The sequence below is a fragment of the Syngnathus scovelli genome, chromosome 11 (genome assembly GCF_024217435.2).
Source record: "Syngnathus scovelli strain Florida chromosome 11, RoL_Ssco_1.2, whole genome shotgun sequence".
Taxonomy (NCBI): Eukaryota; Metazoa; Chordata; class Actinopteri; order Syngnathiformes; family Syngnathidae; genus Syngnathus; species Syngnathus scovelli.
Window position 1 is genome coordinate 4787289 of NC_090857.1, and position 22700 is coordinate 4809988.

A 22700-nucleotide genomic window follows, 5' to 3' on the forward strand; every position below is an offset into this window, starting at 1 on the left:
TTAACCCCAGGAGAGGAAAATAAATCCTCGAGTCCTACCTGTAAGCATGAAAATATATTATTATAATTTTCATGTTAAAAAGCTAAATGCACATGTTTGGCAATAGGCTATAGTAAATTGCAATATTTTATTTGAACAAAAATAACTTTTAATTCTCAATTTTTAGGCACACTTGTGGCCAGCAAGCACAAAGAAGGTTTGGTTACTCGGCCAACTTGCACTAGTGTGGGGATTTTAATGGCTGCGTTAGAATGTATTATTTGCTCGTTATCATAATTTAAATAAATAAATAAATAAATAAATAAATAAATAAATAAATAAATAAATAGTTCATTGCTCTCCACACTTGTGTGGATTCAAGTCGGTGAAGGGTGTGGGTGGGGCATGAAACAAATATAAAAATAGCCAAACAGTGACCTGCTCCAAATATCCAAAAACACGAATGTTTGATTTGCGTAAGGAAATAAAACGCCTCTTTACATTGTGGGGACTCTGCGCTCTACCAAGTCCTGCCTCAGTCAGGAAACCAAAGAGAGCTGCACACAGAAGCTCACTTGAGTGGAGCATCAGAAGAGGAGGTGCACGCTGCGCACCGGCTGGCTCATCGCACATCGGGCTTCGTTTTTACGCGGGGAGGCGCAACATCATCTGTCCACAGAAACGAGACGAGATGATCTGCCTCAGCTTTTGAAACCTGATTGTGCCAACAGGGTCTTTCCGATTGATTGTGGATTAACTTTGCGGACAATGCAGTCAGTGGAGCGAAAAATGAGCGTAACTCTCGGCTCCCGTGGATGATGATGTCCCACAATGAACACAGGTTGGTTGCTCATTTTTTATTTCACTGTCAATAATTTAAAAAAAAGTGTGCTAATGTTTGAGAGACTGTGCGAGGGATGGCCCAGTCGGTGATTTTATTTTTCAGATTGATCAATTACTGAAAGACTGAATACCTTCCCTCTCCGAGGTACTAAAATAAGTCACATTCAACTCTGAGCAATGATTGCGTGGTTACTTTAGGAGCAAATATAATGTCCCGAAGAACTTCTCATTGTTTATATTAATTTGATTATTTTAGACTAATGTCACCCATTTTGAGGAAAAAAATGGTTTTAAGTAACTTCAATATCTGCAGAGATTCAGGAAAATTAAATATGAAAACACAGAGGTCATCTGCAAATTAAACTTTAAAAAAAAAATGAATACCTTCCCAAGTTTTTGCTGAATGGTCAACATGAGCTTGGCTCTGCAAAAGCTTGACTACAGTAGTATTGTTACGGCTGCACAGATCGGAATTAACTATGTGAACATTGTCAAATCGTTTCCTGTGTCAGGAATTGCTAAGGTCCTACTGTCCGTCACCTCTTTTGATTCCAAACATTTGCTTTACTTGAATTCTTGTTGCATAATTCATATCCTGTTGTGTGCTTTGTCAGCCTGGGACCCTTGTTTTTCTTTTGTTTGATTGTTCTTTGACATACTCAAAGAGCCTTTTCAGCAACCGTGTGTGTGTGTGTGTTTATGTGCTTTTAGTTGAAGAATGAGAAGAAGGAAGTTCATTTGTGTCATGAAAATGTGTACTGTTCGACATTCATGGTGACTGGGGGTCTGCTAATGTCCTTCCCGTGGACATCCTGTGTGGACTCCTTCAAAAAAAAAAAAAAAGCACGGATAAAACGAAACAGATTTTTCAATAAATGGATCTCAAATAGGATATCACCAAAAGTGATGGATATGTCGAGACACAGTGTCTAATAGGATGTGCGTCAGGGCAGGTGCTCAATAACAGGAAGCGACAAGGGGTGTGCACACTGTTAGGAACGGGTGTGTTGCATGATAATTCCAAACTTCATAAGAATTGATCTTCACGTCTGTACGTATTTTTAGAGGAGTACATCTCACAATTACAATTAAAAAGACATATTTGTGCATTTCTTTTCTTTTGGGGTATTTCTTCTGCATTCTTTGGGGTGAGAGACAAGGCACCATTGAGTGTGAACCTCCAACAGGCATGTGTCATTTCCCAGACAAGGAGATGTTATTGTTTCTCTAAGTACGCTGTGGTTCTGTTGTTTTTCCTGCTGATAATGTTCCCCGCAGCATTTTGCATGTCACTGACTAGTAGACAGGACACGGCTTTCCCTATTTGTGTTTTTGTTCACCAAGTGTTTGTGTGGGATTTCATTAGATTTTTACTCTTTTGACAGATTTCCAAAATCCGCTGCAAGTCCCTCGACCGAAGGTCCGAAGTCATTTGACCATCAGAGTGCAGTCCAAGCTGATGCCAAGGCCTTGTCCCCCTGTGCATGGGTCAAAACCTCCCGTCGCCCCCAAACCCAAAGGCTTCCATGTGTTTGTGCCACAGGGGGAGCAATGCGAGAGTCTCACTAATGGAGACCTGCTTCATTCTAACGAGGAATCGGATCTTAATGAGACGGCTGATAAAAAACAGGACAATGAGGGAAAAAACGAGATAGAGGAGGAAGTGAGTGATAGCGAAACTGATACTGGGGAAATATTTAATAATAACGATAATGAGATTGAGAGCATTGGCTCTGAAGACACAGTTAGAGCAGATGAAGGTTCAACTGCAGACACCACCGACGATGAGAATCCTGACGATGATCCGACTCAACCGTACGGTGGCCAAAGCAAAGTTACTCTTTTGTCTCCTGCAAATGAAAACCTGGAGGGGGAAGAAAGCAACGGTCAAGAGTTGAGTGCAAAGCTTGAGACAAACTGTGTTAAATTTAACTTGCCCTCAGATAACGACACGCTCGAAATTGGAAGATTTGGATTCGGGTTCCGCACGCTCCCGACTGTCACCGAAGAGTATCCCTACGATGTGATTGGCCCTGCAGATGACACCAGCGATGCATGTGAGTCATGTGACCCGGCTGAAAATGGTGATGCCGAAGTATGGCAACCGGAACGGGCCACCAAAGATGTCTCTGGATGCTTCCGTTTCACGTCCAGCACCGAGGATGTCTTTGGCCCGTATTCTGTCATCGAGTCTGTTCCGCCAAATCAAACTTCCACCGCTGACCCTGAGTGGGCCGAGGATGAAACTGATGAAAATCAATCGAATGTTCAGCAAACATCCGAGACTTCCAACCCGGAGCCTTTCTACGTATCGTCGGATGACGTGGACCAACTGGAAGATAAGCAAGCCCTCGCTGATCAGGATGAGGTTGAGGACGAAGCTGAACGCTGCGATCAGCAGAAAGACAAAGCAAAGGACGCTGAGTCAACAGATGAGTACGCAGACATTGAGGAGTCTTCCTGTCCGAAAGCTGATGACTTTGAGCAGTTGGAATGTGCCTCGTCGGAAGATTATGTGGAGATAGGTGACGAGGACGAAGAGGAAGAGCCAGAGAAGAAACAAGTGAAGGGGAAAAGCGTCAAAGAAAGAACGGCTCAACGGGAACAGGCCTTTCTCAGTCAACGAAGAAGCTGCCAGCCTCGTCTCAGGTTATGCAACATCACTGTGCCAAAAGATTTGGACCTGGGCCGCACCCCGGAGCTCACCAACAGGGTCGTCTTTGCTCACACCACCGAGGCGTTTGAAGAAGACATCGAGGAACTGGATTGTCACATTGTGCCTTTCTACGAGGACACCGACTCGGACAGCGAAGAGCATATTTACGAGGAGGCTGGCTTTGACTCTGAGGGCGAGAACTTTTTGAACCTAGAGAAGAAGACCATCGTGTCACGTTCTCGCTCTTATTCTGGTAAAGTGCCGGGTTACGTCCCAGAGACTGTGCCGGAAGAAACCACCACCGAGTACCAAACGCATGACTACTACACCGTATCCTTGGAGACCAACAATGAACCAATCAGCCAGTCCCAAAAAACTGGAGACAATTGCTCAGTCCCAACTACAAAATCCCGTCAGTTCCTTTTGCACTCTCGCTCAGCGGGGAGTCAAGAATTATCCTTGGCTGAACAAACAATAATTGATGAGATTAGGAGCAAGAGGAAAGATGAGACTCTTTCGCTTCCATGTGTCATGAGCTCTTCTGGAAGTTTCTCCCAACGTAGTCACCAATCATCCAGCGGCGTTTCTACGCCAACCTCTCTGGTGGACATTCCTCCACCCTTTGAACTCGCCTACATCACCAAGAGACCGGTAACTAAGAGTTCACCTTCCCTTTTGATCCAGCATGAACCCGATGACAAAGTTAAGAAGAAGAAAATCTCCTTTAAACGCTTTCTGGCTCTCAAGTTCAAGAGGAAGACGGATTTGAAAGGTTTTACTGACGGTTCTGTCCGTTCCTCTCGCTCTTCTTCTGAGTCCAGCCATCACGGCCCCACACGAGTCATAGATCTCGACCGTAGAAGCACCTCCGGCTCCCCTCAGCTCCAGTCTATGATCGTAAACCCCCAGCGGTCTCCCTCAGAACCGCCATCCGCATTTGTCTTCTACAAAGATCACCAGAGAAGGAAAGGTCACCTCAAATCTTACGGAAGAGGCGTTTCCAGAGTCGAGTCTTTCGAGGAACGCTCGCATCGCTCCGCCATGCCGCTGCCTTTAACCAAACCCCGCTCAATCTCCTTCCCCAGTGCCGACACCTCCGACTATGAAAACATTCCTGCTATGAGTTCAGACTATGAGAACATCCAAATTCCAGGCAGGGTCGCCAGATCGCACACTGTAACCGAATTTTTCGAAGATCCAAATCGCATGACAGCTCCTTGCAATGAGAACGACGGATACGTCGACATGAATAGTTTCCCCGGGATAGACAACAAACCGGCAAAAGCAGACGCTGAAAGGTATGATACATCTTAAGATCTTTTTGAGTATTTTTCTGCTAACCATTTTTTGTGATTAGCGTGTTCTGTATAAATTTCCGCTTCAACTCATTTTACAATCCACATAGCAAGACCGAAATTTATAGACCTACATTCTTTTCAAATCATTAGTCTGTGCTCACCTGCAATATTTGCAGTCTTGTAAGAATCACTGCAATTACAGTCTTGACCCTTTAGTGGCGAGCTAACGTGTTACGTAGAGACTTCCATAGTGGCTGAGCGAGCTCCGCCTCCTGTAAAACGATGTCGTAAAAGTCTGTAAATGAGAGATGAGCACATGGGTGGTTCTTGGGATAGCCCTTGTGGGGAAGCTTGCTAATGCTTTGTACGTTTAGAGGTCACTTTGGGTACATCTGCCTCCTATGAAGGATGAAAATGATCAACGCAATAGCTCACTGAGCAGGGATTATTCGCATTAGATAATCATTATTGGCTGCAATTAAAAGTCAGAGGGAGGTTAGTAGCAGTAGAGGAATACTTTTCACGGAGAAATGAGAAGAGCAGTACACGTCCTGATAGATGTGGTAATGTAAATGAAGAGGCAGAGAAAAGGGAGGAAGCGGCTTGTGTGTGATTGCTCTCCTGTATCTGACACTTATGGTTAACTTTAGAAGTGCTTTTATTAAAGTAGCACTCTCACGGGTGCCTCTCGCTTTCATTCATTGGACCCTCAGGGGACGGCGGGCTTTACTGCAGCGTGCGATGGAGTGAGGAATCACGCGGTACCAAATTAGCCTGACCATAAGCTTCGGTTTCTGTGAGGCCACAAGCTTTTGTGTTCTTAATTAAATCGTCGTGCTTGATGACCTGTGTGTGGTCAAAAATAAGAGCCATTATTGAGAACTCCGCAAAAGAATTACTGGAGTAGATAACCCTATGGCAATGTTTATGTCCTGAACGCCCGTTCTCTTTCAGTTTTTTTTTTTTATTCTGCAATGAATGCTATCTTGACTACAATCTTTTATCGCTGTTGGACTGTGGAGAGAAATGGACAGTGTTAAGAAATAGCGTTTCTCATCAAGATTAACGGCCCACTTATTTGGAAATTGTTTTTAATATGGGCATAAATTGCAACATTTGGATTTTTACGATGCATTCGTTGCAAAGAGAGTGCACATGAGTCACTATTATATTACAAAATATATGCAAATGTATTTGTTAAATTCAAAAAGACCCCAACAAAATGCATTGTACACTCACAGAGGAGAAATAAAAGATTTCAGCAGTCACATAAACAAATTGCCTCATAGCACTGCGGACAAAGCCATCTCCAAAGTATTTCCAAATGTAGTCACAAAAAATATTGCTATGACTTCATCAGCTTAATTAAATAGTCGCGTTAGGACGATGTGTGATCGTTACTAATGATGCAACCAACGTGAGCCAAGCTTTTGTGTGTGTCTGTGTGTAAAGTGTGCTTGTGCTTTGTCAAAGATGGCACCCCATGCTGAGAAGGCACTCTTATGTAGCCAATTAGCAGCTTGGAAACAAATGAGCAGTAAACAACTTTTTGGCAAAGAAAGTGCACGATATGTGATTGTATTCAACTGTGAGCCCATTCATTGTCCCCAAATGTCAGTTTTCATCAGTTTCACTTAACAAAGCAAATGTGGAGTTGCATCTTATGCACAGTTAATTTTTCGAATGGATCTGTGTAGCAGAAACCATTTGGCTGCTCTGGCCGTCATGACCTGTGTTACGTTACGGGATGAAAGTGTTCCCTTATGTGTATTGTTGTAACTTCTGGGTGGCGGCTCCGCAGTGAGGCGGTGGACAGGGTGTGTTTTTGGCAGGCCCCGTGCCAGGCATTCTTAAGTCATTGCCAGGTCATCCCCCGGGGAGGAAACGCCCAGCCGAGAGCCTGTTTACAGGAAATGCAGCACATGGGGAGAGGGATCGAGACATGATAGATGTCCAAGAATGTTGTCACCATGAGGTGGTCGCATGGAACTTTGCAGACCGAGCAGACTCGCTCTGCTTTTTTAGTGCTGGAGTTTTAAGGGCAAGTTATGACTCCATAATCTTTTACCTGTCATGTAACAGGTAGCTGGAGAGAAGTGTGTCTTATTAGAACATCATGCACATTAGAAGTGCTTCGGGCAATGCACAATGGTTATAAAAAGCAGAAAGCAATTTGAAAGTAAAGCATTCACTTCTCACAATTCCCCCATCTGTATTGCTTTTGTTGCCTGGAGAGGCGGGAAAACCTTTTCTCTATTTTCTGTAATCGCGCCATTAGAAGTTGGAGGACGCTTTTGTGATTGGGAATATATATAATTTAATTCAACTGAATTACATATTGTCGTCAAGTAATTTAAATATAGGTCTTATTTTCCAGAAAAGCATTTAGTCCTTTAAATTTGACACACTAGATTTACTTTGTTGTGTTATAAAAGACAATCTGCTAGCATACTAACGATCCTGTTAAAGGGATTTCTATGTTCCAACATGGAGGCTATGTCTTGAGGAAATGGGCTGGTTGCCTGAAGGAATCATTAGAACTCCTGAAAGATGTTTAAATGTATTTTTTATACCTTTTGATTGTTAACCATTTTTTTTTTAATTTCTCTACGCCTGAAGTAATCGTGCTTCTCAATAATTTCTCATCATCATTATCTTGGTTGATTTTGTTTACGATCGTAGAACCCTGGCAAAGTGCTTCTATTATATAGTTGAAGGCAACATCACCCTGGAGACCAAACAGTTTTATCTTCATTGAGGTCCACCATGAGTAATAGCCCACCAAATGGAGTCTGTGTCGGATTAATAAATTCAAATGTACTCGAGTACACAAAATGATGTGACGTACACAGCGGAGCTTTAAAAGACAGCGGGTTCTATTCATTATCAGGCCACAAAATTTTAATAAATGAGACAAGAATGCCAAGTTGATTGGAAGAGCCGCTCTCGTGTGGCGTCATTATTCGAAACAACTCTCACTCAGTATGAGGCAGTGCCGTTTTTTTTTTACCCACCGTAATCAAATACAATATATTGAGAAGACATTTTAAAAAAAAATCATTTCTGGAGAGAGCTGCCGGGGTACCTTCTGGTTGCTGCTTTTAGATCATCTTCCTCGTAAGGGGAGTATATTCAAACACTAAGTGAGTGTTAATGGCTAGGAGAATTTTCATAAATGACTCCAGGTAGCATTTAAGGGATTACGAGAGAACTGACCTAGAGTGTGACCCTCCGGAGCCCTTCTCCACCACACTGAAGGATTATCGCTGTACGTACATAACACTGTCGGCGATAAAAGGATGAATTGGGGAAGGGAGGGATTAAAATGTGGCACTGTGCTGCATATGAGGAATGGAAATCCTCATCTTACACCATCCGGCATCCATTTTCTGTACAGCTTATCCTCACAAAGGTCGCAGGTGTGCTGGAACCTGTCCCAGTTGATTTAAGGCGAGAGTTGGACAAGTCCCCATCCAGTTTTAGACAACTATTTTCACTCATAATCACACTTTAGGACATTTTAAAGTCTTGGTCACGTTTTCGCCATGTGGGAAGAAGATTCCTAACCCTCACAAGCAAGAACAACTCCGCACCGGATTGGCTATCATGATGTTCTCCCTTGGTCTTGCAGTGCCTACACAGAACCTTTCCCTCTGAGCTCAGTCTCTGCTGGGTCAGCTGAGGAGGACCATGGACGTACCTCGGAAGAGGAAGAAGGGAGTGCTGAGCAAAACCTTGATCGACAGGTGAGTTATGGCACAAAATCAAAAAAAAATTATACCGCACTTTAATCTGCCTGTTTAATCCTCTGGTGTGCAGCTTGGCAATTGATAGCACAAAATGGACATTAGGAATAATTATATTGAATTGAAATCATTTTCAAAGTGCTCCTGTTCAAAAAGCATAACGGAGAAAAAGTACAGTGACCCTCTAAATGGTTTGAATGTGATGTGTTGAGGCCCTTTGATTAGCCTATAAATCATTGCCATTGCTCATCCATAATGCATCAGTGTTTAAAAGTGCCATCTTTGAGAGGGCCCTCATGCTGCACTTAAATGAAATAATCAGTCTCGTTCTGACAGCAGAGATAAGAAAAAAAAACTACAGATTTTTTTTTTATAAGTCCCCTTGGTTGCTGTATAGCCACTGCCGTTAATGCTTGAGAGCAATAAGTGCACTTTGAACATTAGCTGCGCTCATTCACCTGTCACCGCTCTCACGTAGACTGATGGGCGATCCCGAGCGTTCTATGTCGCCAAGGAGCTCGTCGATTCGGAACGATTGTGAGTATCGCCGTGGTGTCATCACACTCGAAAGCACGCATCCTGAAGGTGTTTTTTTTTTTTTGGCTGCCTGCTGTAATGTCACCCACGTGTAAACTAATCCATCAGGCTGCATGCAGAGTAGCAATCTCATCCTCGCTCTGTTTTCCTTTTAACTAATCATCTAATGTGGGTTCGCCGTCATACATAATGTATACGTCTACCTCCAGATCGAAGAACTTTGTGTAACTACTGAGAGACAAACAAGCTCTGAATATTCATCCCCATTGAATTTCTGAGGAAGATTCCATTTCTCATTTCATTTTGTCTTTTCTGTCTTTTTGCAGACATGTCCGTGCCCTCAAGTACCTTCAAGAGGTAACCCCCCCCCCCCTCTTCCACTTTCTTGAAAACCCCCTGATAACATTTTATCATGCGAGTCTACTCCCCTGGCCTCTGTCTGCGTCCCCTCGCCCCTCCCCTGCCGTAAAGCTTTACTGAGGTTTATCAATGTTGTTGCAGTGAGATCTACTTCCTGGTTCTGACAAAGTTAACATGTAGTGAGTTGTCAAGCGATGCAGGCGCCTTCTGGTATTGTCCTTGTATCTTTACTTACCTGATAGACAAAATTGGAGGGGCAACTTGTCACGGCACTTAAAGCTGAAGTATGCGGATTTCAAAAAGCTACAATAAGATTTGAACATCATCTCACTTCAATGCCCCGCCCCCTCGAAGAAACGCCCCCAGCTCACAAACACGTATGCATAAATTGCATTAATGATGGAGTATTGCTAGAAAATGAAACGTGACATTGAACTCAGGCGAGGCCATCCGTATTTTAACCTTGAACGAGGTTACCGTGAATCTCTTATGCATGCACCTGCACAGCGATTTATCCGACAGTATGAAAGATGAGGTATAATTTGGTGACGATAAGAATGCAAATATTATGCAGGAAATTCAATCTAACAGAAATATGGCAATGCTAGATAGAAACAGTGCTGCTTTATATTATTCCAAAATTCTGAAAGCTCCCCTGACGCTACCAGACATTGATGACATTTATTGAAGTGACGAATGTATTATTCTGTAACATTGTGAAGTCTTGTAATTTTTTAAAAAAGTGTGCTGGTGTGGTTGGATACCAACAATTGAAGTGCATAAAATGGAGTCATTTTACTTGGAAGCATTACAGTGGCTTGTTTTTTTGGGTGTGAGGGGGGGGGGGGTGCTTGAGAGTTATATGAGCTATTGTTCCATTGTCTGATAAGGAATAACAAGAACACAAAGAATTTCCAGGGCCTGTGCTGGGAGGCTGTGCTCCTCTTTTAAAGGACTTTTCGCATAACAGCTTCAACTTATAAGGCTTGCTATTTTTGTATTGTAACCTTTGACCTCTGGACGAATTCTACGGCAGCTAAGCGTGACTGGCCGCTCGAGAAGCAGCTCATGTTGCCTTACGTGATGAAAATTGAGAGAGGTCGTACCAAATAAAGACGGTGCCTGCATGTTTGTGTAACCTAGGAAACAGAGTCAGCTGAAGCTGTTTGACTATGTGGCTGATCTTGTCTGAGGCCTATGCGATGAATGCTAACTGGAATGAAATCCCAGCACATGATCCCATGACTAACTTGAACATCCTTGATTCACTTCATGTCTGGACTTTAAAGTACAAGTGATTGGCTCCAGAGGTTCAGAGGACTGTCAGTGCTCTGGCACCAAGGCCATTGCGCAACAACACCTGCTGGTGTGTCCCATGCAGACAGTTCCTCACTTCCTGAATGCTTGGACAGAGCCCAAAATGAAGAGAGGGAGGGAGGGCAGCAGGAAGGATGTTTAGGAAGACTTGACCTTCGTGCCTTTTCCTTTCCTTTTCCACATTCTTTAACATTCACTGGACACAACATTGGGTACTCAAGCTATATTGTGCTACTTTCGAGCTAATCTTGGGACATTTTATTTATTTTTTTATTTTAAAATGTTCCAGGTGTACCTAATGTTTTGGAAAGTGGACACTTCCATTCTCACTCTCTCCCCCTTTTTTCTGTCTAATGACTTCCAACCTACTCGTAATCTTTCTCTAATCAACTTATTTTATCTTGTGAAGGACTTCAGGCCAGCAGTGGCCGAGACCGTGGCCGAGGACGGGGGTCTGCTTCTGGACCATCAGACGTTGGAGGAGATATTAGGTGTTCTTCCGCAGGTCTTAACTCTCCACAGCAACATTCTCACTGAGCTGGAGGAGCGTATTGATCATTGGTACGTATCACCATCGACATTACCAAAAGCACTTTTTTTTTTGAGAGAGAGATTCTATCGTGCTCTTGTGTCTAGGGAGGAAGGCCAGAAAGTGGCGGATGTGATCCTATCTCGTTGTGAAGACTTCAAGGTGTTTGATACTTTCATCTCAGAGTACGATCGCAGCATGTCTCTACTGGAGGCGAGCTGCAAGGTCAACCCAGCCTTTGCCAGCACTGTCAAGAAATTTGAGGTAAATTGTCCAAGATTCAAACCCGGAACCCGCCATTGTGAGGCCTATGTTGACCGTGCTCTTTAAAACTCAATTTCCATATTTGTGAAAGGACACCTCGCTTTCATCCGTCCACCTGCTATCTTCCTTTGCACTCATCCAACAGACTTGACCTTAAATTTCTTTTCTGTCTGCCTTTCTCTATGGACTGACATTTCCTCTGTCTTGATCACAGTTTCTAAATCTTTTCTTTTTATCCATGTCTTTATTCTTAAAGAATCAGGCAGCAAAGGTTTGGATGAAAGGAGTAATCAGCTTGACCGTATTCTATATATTTTCTTCATTCACTTCTTCAGAGCATTTGGAAAGTAAACGTGCACAACATTGTTAATGGAAACATTGACAGCGTTTAATAAAACGGCAGGATATTAAGATAAGGAGAAAAGATAACCGCGAGATTCTCATTTCCATGCAGCTGTTTGCTGGCCTGCAGAATAACGTCCCTGTTTGGAGCGAGCGAACGGCATTCAGCTATTCGCGTTACTACCTTCACGTACGTTGATTTACGGGATGTTTGTTGACACAGCGGTTCCAAGTCGTTCGCGTTTGGTAAAAAGAAGTGGACAATGCACCAACTGTTTGCACTCATGAATATTTAACAGCAGCTGCACTTTTCCCGGGAAAAAAAAAGAAAAAACTTTCTTAAAGCTAGACGAGCTAATCTACATAAAAAGTAGGGTGAAGTGAACATTTGGGAAATATTGTCAGTGTCGATCCTTGGCATATTTTCAACACCTGGTCCATGTTTGTCATTCGAGGCTTTGTCTATTAATCAGCTCCATAAAAGTTGGGCCTCATGAACCACTTTTTGCATGAATGCATGAAAAGATATTGTCTGATCAAAGGAGGCTTTATTTTTTATTGCTGGGAGAGATGCCACGTGGGGAAAAGGAGGCTTGACAGCAGGCATGTTTTACAGCACACTTGCCAGCACATATGCACCTTCTGTATTTTCCCTCTTTGGACATTTTTGTGCATCCGCCGTGTGAGGCAGTTTTGCTTTGTGGGGGTAAAAAAAAAGTGATGGATGCTCTGCTGTGTCAAAGCACCGCCTTGGGACGAGCGTAGAGACTGTGACCCTTCCATAATGAGAGAGAAGGAGCGTCGAGGGAGAGCAAGGCATGGGTGAAGAGACAACGTTCAATTATCAATTTTGCTGAATATTGTTTTTTTTTCATGCATGGCAATAGTGTTCATTATTATTGCGTCGCTTTTGATCTACTTTACAAACTCTCAACATGTTGGTTGATGTAAAGCCTCGGAGAAGAAGTGTTTGGTAATATCATTGCGGATGTGGTGACAATGATGAAGTATCCAGAGAGCCTGATCAGATCACAGCAAGCTCTTACAGGATTAGCGCCTCCTCTCCACAGCTTGGACCTTGTTTGCCGCAGCATCTATAAACATTGGCCACCACGGGGCGATGCCATTGTAATGGATTTGGTGAAGCTGCTTTTATGAATCTATTTTTAGATGGCCACAGCCTGCGTGGCCTGTTTTGTCGTGCGCAAGAAGGTCAAGGTGGCGAAGAGAGCGCTCTGCAGCAGGTGGAATTGAGTGAATGCCTCGCTAGGCAAGCTAGTTGGGCAATGAGGCAGACAGAAAGTAATTAGAGGAGCAGAGTGCTTTACAACTCCCCAATTAGATCGGTTTTGTGTGTGCGGAGAGCAAATCAGATGGCCGTGAAAGAGACTTAAAAGGTAGGTTTGTTTGCACGGGTGTCTGCATCACAGCGTGAAGCATCGCTCTTCTTCTTCGCCGCCTCACTAGCCCAAACAAGCAAAAACGCTAATTATCATCGCTGGCACGCATCGGGCGAATTACTTCCTCTGAAGAAGTGTCAATTGGATGACAATTTACATGCGACACTTGAGGAGAGCAGATGCGTCGTGGAAAGTGGGTTAACCAATCGGAATTGTTGTACTCCCAGTGTGGTGGTCAGGAAAGAAAGGGGAGGGGGAGAGCAAAGACAGAAAGGGACTTTTTTGACATTGATGACTTGTATGGAAAAAAATCGTGCATGTGTGTGTGTGGCGGCAGGGTTTCTACCCCTTAGGGTGTAAATACCTGTCAGAGACAATTAGACTGATTGATTTTCCAATACTCCCCTGATTGTGTGCTTTTTCGCCACCCTTTCTCCTGCAAATGAGTCATCGGAGAAAAGGAATGGGATTTTTTTTTTATCTCATGGAAAGATGTGAAGGTCACCTTAGTTAACACAATTGGCTCGGTTACTTCTGACCTTGCCTTGCATTACGCTGGAGAGATGTGAAAGAGATATATTTTCTTTTTTCCATTTTTTTTTTAATCTATAAAACTCGTGTGATTCAAAAATTCATATTATTTTAATGTTGCAGAGAAAAAGTCCCGAGGATGCTGAAGTGCCACTGAAGCACCAACTGCTGCAGGTCATTGTGAGAGTGCTGCAATATCGCATGCTACTGACAGGTAACACACAAACACGGCCAAGTTTCAAGGAGATGCACAGTATTCGGATCGTAATTACATCATGACATTGTGATTGACTCTATCCACAGATTACCTAAACAACCTCTCACCTGATTCTAAAGAATATGAGGACACACAAGGTAAACCAGTGATATCAAAATAGTCTAATTTTTTAGATGCATCTTATGTTCATTGTATTCATTTTTCTGTTTGTGTTGCAGCTGCCTTGGTGATCGTGTCAGAAGTGGCGGACCAAGCCAATGATAATCTAAAACAGGGGGTAAGATACATGGAAGCAAAATATGAGCTGATTGAAGTTGTCGTTAAAAAAAATAACATTTTTATGGACATCCACCAAAAATAATTTTTAGTACTAGAAGTTGATTCCTCCATTTTGAGCTCATGCAAAGATCCCAGGTGTGTCTTTGTAAAGGGGATCTTTGTTTAATTGGACAAGATTTACAGCCTCCTTCGAGTTTTTTATGGAGATAATTCAAAATCCTCCCCTCGTCATGTCTCGGTGACTTCTCACTGTCAAGACCGCCTTGTTCCTGGCGCTGGCTCGCCTGCTGTGTTTATCTCACAGCACTATCACTCGCGCAGACGGAGGCTGATAGACAATGTAAACACAAACTCCCACTATCTCTGCACCTCACGATTCAGTCTTGCCTATCACATCCCTTCCCGCCAACCTCTCGTTCATTCACAAACAAACAAGGGTAGTTTCATTCTATTCACGCGCCATCTCGTTTCTCACTCCAATGTCCCAGGAGAACTTGCTGCGTATGGTCCACATCGAATACAGCATGAAAGGCAAGAGGGACCTTCTCAAGGCTGGCAGGGTAAGCAAATTCCAGCCGTGCATCTGGTCATGTTTACTATCAGAACCCAAAAGCAAAGTTGGTTAACAATGTTTTTCTTGGCAGATGTTTGTCAAAGAGGGAACACTCATGAAGGTCTCGAGAAAAAGCCGACAGCCAAGACATCTTTTTCTGGTAAATCTTTTTAACTTTTGAAAATTCACCTTGTGCTACTCCTCAATTACACACAAAGGTTCATTTTCTTAGCTCTTTGCTAAATGCAAGTGCTGTGGTTCCAGCCTGGCTCGACTTAAATCCAGCTAATCAACACCTCATCTCAATTGTGTAAAGACAATTTGCAGTTTTATGGAGAATTACACTATTTCCTGACAGTGTGCAATGCATCTTTGTCCACAGGTTGCTTGGCAACTACACACAGAAGCTTTTAACAAGATGCAGTGTGTTAATTAGGGAGATTTAGCGGCGTTGTGATCAGGCCAAGTGAGGCTAGCTGTTTTCCTCAGTTCCGATTCAAGTTATTATTATTGTGGTGAAAGGGGTTAACAGCATACAGTAAATATTGAACAGTTCTTGGCATCGTCTCATGAAACTCTAAAATTGTGTTTTGTTTCCAGAGCTTCCCATGCCAAATTCTTGCTTGGTTTTGGTATTTTCGCACACCCGTGCAAGCTGTTGCGGTGTAGCGCATATTTAAAGGGAACTTTGCGCCGATGTGGGTGTGAATACAGCTGACTTGATTCACAACAAATTGAAGTGGCTCTTTTCATTCTCTTTAAATGCTTGATAATGGCTTGATTACTCATTGACTTGAGTCCTCCAGCAGGTGGAAAAACCCAAAGAACGGCAAGAAGACCTTGCTGAATGTTTTGTTGTCATTTTGACACCTTAGCGAAGAGCACCTGCTAGCATTAGCCGCAAAAATATTGGGGCGGAGGTTATTCTGCAAACTATGGAAGGGCACATGGCCAAAGTTGTAAAATCTCCACTGGGCACCACACCCACCAGCATGGGCCTCCCTCTCCACTCTCCTCCCCTCTCAGGACTTGTTTTCCAGGGCACCGCTTCCTTACAGGATGTTTGGTGTGGGTCACTGGATGCTGGCTTCCTGTGTATTGGGAGGGGACTGACAGCAAAGTGAAGGCCAGACAGGCTTTAGAATGCAGGGAGGGGAAGGTTGAAGAGTTTGAAGGGGCGTGGGGTGTTAGACAAACACATCCCATGAAATAGAGACGTTCACTCTATTGTTTCATAACTAATTACTTGTGTCTTATGCCAACCTGCAGAGGCGAACAGTTGACTGTGTCGCAGGAGCAGGCCTTGAGTTTTGATATTTGTGCTCTAAATCAGGGGTGTCAAACTTTTTTTTCGCGGGCCGCATTGTAGTCATAGCTTCTTTCGGAGGGCCATTAGAACTGTCAACCCAAATAAATGTATGAGCACCTCATATTATATTCAGTAAAAGCTACAAAACAAACTGACAAATAACTCGTTTTCAAATCAGATGAGTAAAAACTGGTCAAATATTTTTTAAAAAAGAGATATTATTAAAAATGAAGACAATTTGCAATTCTAGTAATGAATTCGATGCATAATTTGTCATCGCGGGCCATATAATATGCTGTGGCGGGCCGTATCTGGCCCCCGGGCCTTGAGTTTGACACCTGTGCTCTAAATGAACAAGGACTGGATTAAAGGGAGGCAAATGATGCCAAAAGCTCCCAGGGGGAAAGAAGGTGAAAGATCAATGAGACAGCAGTGATAGATTAGGTGTTTTGGAGCCTTTCTAAAGGAGCAGCTAAGGTGGAGCGAGCGGCCCAGAATTCACAGGTCCGGGTCGGGATTGGCTATTATGCATGGTCAGCCTTGGCCACATATTCCCGAGCGTGTTTATTTGTTGTGCTATATTGAAGGTGTCCCGTCCCACCCCAGCCTCCTTTGACAGCGTAGGGTGGGAATGCTGGGAGAGCGAGGGGAGGCTCAGAACCCAGCGCAGGGTGAAGAATTCCTGGATGCTGTCTTTATAGTCCCAGCGGATGTTTAGAACGCACGTTAGGTGTGACCAATTATGTCATCTCTTTTTTTCACCGGGGAGGGGGGTGGTGGATGAAATTCCTCTCATGCACAACACAATGGACGCTTGGTGTGTTCAGGGAATAACAATACTGTGTTCTTCCGTCTAAATAAACGCCTTCATTGCCTTACTTTGCACTTAGTGTTCTTGGGAGTTGGGTGCTACTTAGTTGAGTCAACGCTGGGAAAGGAAATAACTTAATCCATATGAATGAAGTAAGGGCCAGAAATTGCTTGGCACAACAAAAACAAGGTTTTTAAAATATCTGTATAGCTTTGGCACTATCTTGTGGTAGATATGAGATACTGCAAAGGAGGAAAACACATGGTGACCATCACGATTGTGCATAAGGAATAAAATTTCTTCAAAATTTCAACACACTGTCTTTTTGTGTGACCTTCTCCAGATGAATGATATCATGCTGTACACCTACCCGCAGCAGGATGGCAAATACAGGGTTAAGAACACACTATCCCTGTCTGGAATGAAGGTACATTTGTTTTTAATATGCTACAAAACATCATGTTAGCATTGTTGTATATGATTGTTGACGGAATCTTTTCTGCAGGTGAGCAAACCTGTTCTTGACGACGTGCTGAACTGCCTTAAGATCGAGATGTCCGATATTACCATCACGCTCTCTGCCAGGTCAATAAAACTCTCATTTGGAAACGCCCTTTCCTGTAAAACAAAATCGGTTTTGATCGTCATCATGTTTTCATTAAACATTGTCTGTTTTTTGCTGTTTTTCAGCTCAGTCGGAGAGAGGGAGGATTGGTTCCACACGTTGAGTCGAGCCATTGCCGACCACGCTGCGGGGCTCTGTACATTTGGGGGACCCTGTAATGAGGTGAGACTTGCACTTTCTTTTGAGTGAAAAATTCCACCCTGAGTCCTGACAAATTCAATTTCATTGTCAACAGGCCCGTGAGAAACTGTGGATGGCCTTGGGTGAAGCTGCTCCAGTTCTGGTGCCAGTGTCTCATGTGATGATGTGCATGAACTGCACCTCTGACTTCAGCCTCACTCTTCGACGACACCATTGCAATGCCTGTGGCAAGGTTAGATGTACTTTCTCGCAATCACACATCAACAACATTGCACTGGTTGATATTATGTCTGAGATTTTTTATTTTTACTAGAGTTTGTTGCTATTATTCAATTAATTTCAGATGGTTTGTATCACAAACACATTCTTTGTATTCTGCTCCTGCAGGTAGTGTGCCGAGCTTGTTCTAGGAATAGATATCCGCTCAAGTACCTCAAAGACAGGGTGGCCAAAGTGTGTGACCACTGCTATGCCGAGCTCAGGAAAAGAGGTGACGCTCATATAATTGTCTAGGAATCTGTTGATTGGTTATTTAAAAGTTCTCGTGTTTGATTATAGGGGGCAGTATGTCAGGAGCATGCGGCAACTCAAGTCCGCCGACTCATCGGGCCAGTCGTCCCCTCTCTGCTGTCTTCCAAAGCTTGCAGACGCAGAGTCTTTGGAAGAGCAGGAAAAGCACAATATCACTCAATCAGGTGTGGTACTTTTGCGCAGGTTCCGATAAAGTTCACCAACACATCTTCTGTACCACTTGTCCTCATGGACACGGCTGAGATGGAGCACAGCTGGCATGTTAGGACAAAAAGTTAGTTCCCTGACCGGGAATCGAACCCGGGCCGCGGCGGTGAGAGCGCCGAATCCTAACCACTAGACCACCAGGGAGATCTGCCACTTGAGAAACAACTGAGGAATTCATGGCATCCACAGTGAATGCAGTATGCATTGCCAAAGTTTGACCAGTAGAGGTCGTTAACTTACTATGGAGTCCCAATCTATATTGTGCCTAGGCAATGTTTGTTTTTTTATCAGAAAATTGAGGAAACATGTTACATCGAATACAGAATCAATGATGCCCACATATCTATTTGTTCAAAATGTATTTACATAATCAGTGTGACACCCAGTTCAATAAAAATTGATCCCCACCTGCCCAGTAATTGGGACCTACAGAAGGTTGTGCGCATATGATACAAAATTGACATTTTGTTGACAGTCAATTTATTTTGCACATTTTTTTCCAATATTCCACACTATTGATTTTTGGCCTTGTATTATCAGTTGCCTGTTGGGGTGGAGGGCTCCACCATGAGCGGCATCTTACAGCGTCGAAAGAAGAGCAAGAGGAAATGGAAGCGGCTGTGGTTCCTCCTCAAAGACAAGGTGCTCTACACCTTCACAGCCTGTGAGGTGAGGGGGCACAGAGTCTCCCACACCAGCCCCAAACCACTCACACACATACACACTGAATAGAATTGTTTTCACATTTCAACATTTCCTTCTGAGCTCCCTCTGTGACCTTTTAAGGGACTCTTTGCCCTCACTGATCTTTATCTGACAATCTTTTCAAATTGATTTCACTTACACTCCTGGACATTCCTTCAGGATAAAGTGGCCTCCGAGAGTCTCCCTTTGCAAGGCTTCACCGTCAAGCTGACCGAGAGGCCCGAGGGAGATGAGGGTAGCAACGTGTTCCAGCTCTACCACAAGAAAACTCTGTACTACACCTTCAGGGCTGATGATCATCACACGGCACGCAGGTCAGCGTCACTCTTGACTTTATCTCGAGACTGGAAATGGAGCACATCAAGTCACAAGAATCAAACCTGGCACGGCTACTGAAGCGATATCATCATATTATGGCCCCATGTGGGGGTTGGACAAAATGGATGAATGAATAGATAAACTAATCTAAATGTTCTCTGGTTATTGTATAATTCATCCCTTCATGTATTTTAGTTACGCTGGATAATTATTTTCTCCGTTATGTGTTCCAGATGGGTGAACGCCATTGAGGAGGCTACAGTTTTATAGCACCGGCTAAGGATCAAAACAAACCATTCTGACTATGGACTGTCGCTAGAACCTGATTGATTTGTCTTGTCATCTTCATCCATATCTACTGTCATGGAAGCTCAACAGAGAAACCACGTGGAAAAGAGTCGCACTGGTAAGGAGGTCAAAACAAGGGCACACTTTGTGTTTCCTCAATGTGCCAAGTCTTCACTTGAGTGTCCACTCTTCACGAGCAGCTAGGACAACATAAGATCTTATTCACATATTTCCCTCGGAGAACTAAAACAGTTTTATCTCCGTCTGTCCGCTTGACTTCTATTTTTCTACCTTTGCAAGTGGATGTACTGTGGTGTCACTGCAAAAAGAATGTCAATACATTTTTTTAAAAGCCTCAATTGTTGGCAGCAGCTCAAACAACAATAAAAAAGGGGCGGAGCCATTCGCTAGTGTCAAGTAAAGATTATTCTGGGTATATATTGTGAAGTAGGCCATACATCTAGACTGTATGTAGTGACTGGTCCTCAGCAACAGTTCTGTAATAATGAACATATTTTGCATTTGTAGGTTTTTGAAATTATGGAAATGTTTATCAAGTGCCAGTTTATTTCCTCCTGTTACATTCAGTGCAATTTGCGTTTAATGATAAATGTGCCTGATATCGAATTAGAATTGTTACAATGTTAGACAATACTGTACTACTCTTATGTCAACAGAAGAATTGTGCTTTTTTTATCTGCTCTTATAGCTTTCAACTATTTTGTATTTTTACGGTGTTCAATTACAGCAGAGGTAAATTATGAATATACTATTGTGCCATTTTAGCGCTGTAAATATACTGCTGGTTTGAATCTTACTTGATTTACATGAGAGAATCTGCCAATGACGAAATCTGAAGTTTCACACTTCCTCATAGTTCTTCCTCTGAAAGTTCTAAATTTAAATTTATTAATGCAACGCTAAAAAATGCCACATTTGTGTGACATTTTATTCTAAACATGAATTTGCTTACAACATCATATTGTGAACTATTTATTATCTCAAAGTACAACTTAAAAAAAAGAAAACTCGAGTCCAAATGAAGCGTAACTGTGATATTTGAACATTTATCATTCATTTCATTTTGTTGCCAGACCGTAAGTGTTACATAAAATTGTACCTCTTGCATACAGTGCGTTGTAAATGTAAATGTTTATGTATATAGATGCATATTAAAATAAACTCTCCAAAATATGCAATGGTTGTTATTATTTGCAAATCCCACAATGGATTTGAAATAAAATAATGATGTGACTTGAAGTGAAGAGTATAATAATTTCAGGATCTCCAAATTATTTTTTCGCGTTCTAATAATTATCTTTACCCAAACGCTGATGGTCAATGACATTACTGCTTTCTCTTTAACCAATATTAAGCTAAAACGTAGTTGACCTATTTTTTTTGGGTTTCATTGTGACCGTTTGACGTCGTTCCTGTTGGGTTCATATCTCTTTGATCCAGCAAAGAGCAGCATACCCACGACGCGGATTTTTAAAATAACATCCATTCAAAATCACGTTTAAAAATCTTTATTGTTTTCTACATTATCAATTTTTTTTTATTATTTGGCTTTTGACTCTGCATGAGGCTTGTTTTAGTTTTAGGGTTTTCCCCTGTTGTTCCTTGTGATAATAATAGTTGGTTTTGTAACCACCGAATTACATTTCTGAGATAATTTGTCAAAACATTTCAGCTATGAGAAGCAAGAATTTCTTAGATGTCATCTTGTCATGTCATGTTAAATTGATACAGTCACCTTGCCTGTCCTATAACATGTCCTTCGTTACGTGAGACATCCAGTCCAAATAACATCTTATTACCATGCCTCTGTTAAATCCACCCAGTGGACATTATTGTGTAAAATTTACTTGTTATTGGCTTTTATCAGTTGATTTGAACGAAGCGTTTGCAAACACTTCAAGTCCAGGCTATAATTAAGTCTTCACTTTTCAAGGCCTACCAGATTTCCCTATCAGAGCCAGACTGCTGGGTAATACAACCCAGCTCTGATAACTTACCGAACAATTAAGCCAGACTGCCTTGCACCGAGACCATAAAAACTGCAATCAATATTTAAAGGCACGGAAAGATCACAAAACATCTTGCCCGAGGCATAATTAGTAAAAACTTTCAGATGTGCCTCCAAGAGGCGAACAGCAATTTAGCACATTTGTCCTCTATTGGAACGACTCTTGTTGGTTAAAGTGGGATAAACTGTGAGGAGAAAACCTTATTAATGTTTTACTGAGCCTTCGAATCCTCCAATCGACATTCATGCTGTAAAGTGAAAGGGCCCTTTCTTCCAAGTCGGAGTTTGCCAAACGGGTAACAGAGAACTAGTGTGGCTGGAAAGTTTCCATGCAGTAATCTCCAATCTTATTCTACTGCTAGCACACCCGAGAAAAGTGGCATTTCCAGAACAACTGCCCGCTCTCTGTTCTCCTTCAGTCCACCGCTTCTTAATAACGTTCACACAAAAGGCGATTCAATATAGAGCGTAAATATTTAGAGCACATTTTTGGCTCGTACAATGGGTTGTGTTGGATTACTGGTTTGACAATCGAGAGTCAAGTGACTTTGGCAAGGTGGAAAATAGGCAAGGATGATTGTTTGTGTTTGCTGCTGTTAAATATCTGTCCAAGATGTGTATATAATTTAGTCGCTGATGTAGACGACAGAAATTGGCTCCGGCCTCCCTGTGTAAAATCAAGCTAGTTGCCAATTCGGTATGTACATAGTATTAAAATGTGCCTCATGCTATAAATACAAAAATAATTATATCTTTCACTGTTTTCTGTGCCAAGGTTGTGGGGAAATGATGATAATGAGGGATTGTCATTTTTATGATGCACAAACTGGTTCAACATAAAGTTGGAATGAGTGAAGTCCCAGCAGGTTTTTTTGTGTTGACAAG

General features: G+C 42.6%; 1 protein-coding gene and 1 non-coding gene across 3 annotated transcripts; one reads left to right on the forward strand and one right to left on the reverse strand.

The window, feature by feature from the left end:
* Positions 1-409: 409 nt before the first annotated feature.
* On the forward strand, positions 410-20985 carry fgd5a (FYVE, RhoGEF and PH domain containing 5a). 2 transcript variants are annotated; one of them, XM_049734085.2, is made up of 21 exons: positions 410-820; positions 2208-4776; positions 8408-8522; positions 9001-9059; positions 9386-9416; positions 11146-11297; positions 11373-11529; positions 13926-14016; positions 14106-14156; positions 14238-14296; positions 14787-14858; positions 14943-15011; positions 17315-17398; positions 17477-17556; positions 17662-17758; positions 17832-17969; positions 18125-18227; positions 18296-18432; positions 19016-19144; positions 19340-19494; positions 19732-20985. In XM_049734085.2, exons 1-21 carry the CDS (start codon positions 811-813, stop codon positions 19766-19768), a joined length of 4395 nt encoding a protein of 1464 aa, XP_049590042.1. In that variant the 5' UTR covers positions 410-810; the 3' UTR covers positions 19769-20985. The 2 variants fall into 2 exon arrangements, with proteins under 2 accessions (XP_049590042.1, XP_049590044.1); XM_049734087.2 differs by having other exon boundaries at positions 19016-19117.
* trnae-cuc (transfer RNA glutamic acid (anticodon CUC)) lies at positions 18548-18619 on the reverse strand. The gene has a single exon. It is a non-coding gene; the product is annotated as a tRNA-Glu (tRNA).
* Positions 20986-22700: the final 1715 nt, after the last annotated feature.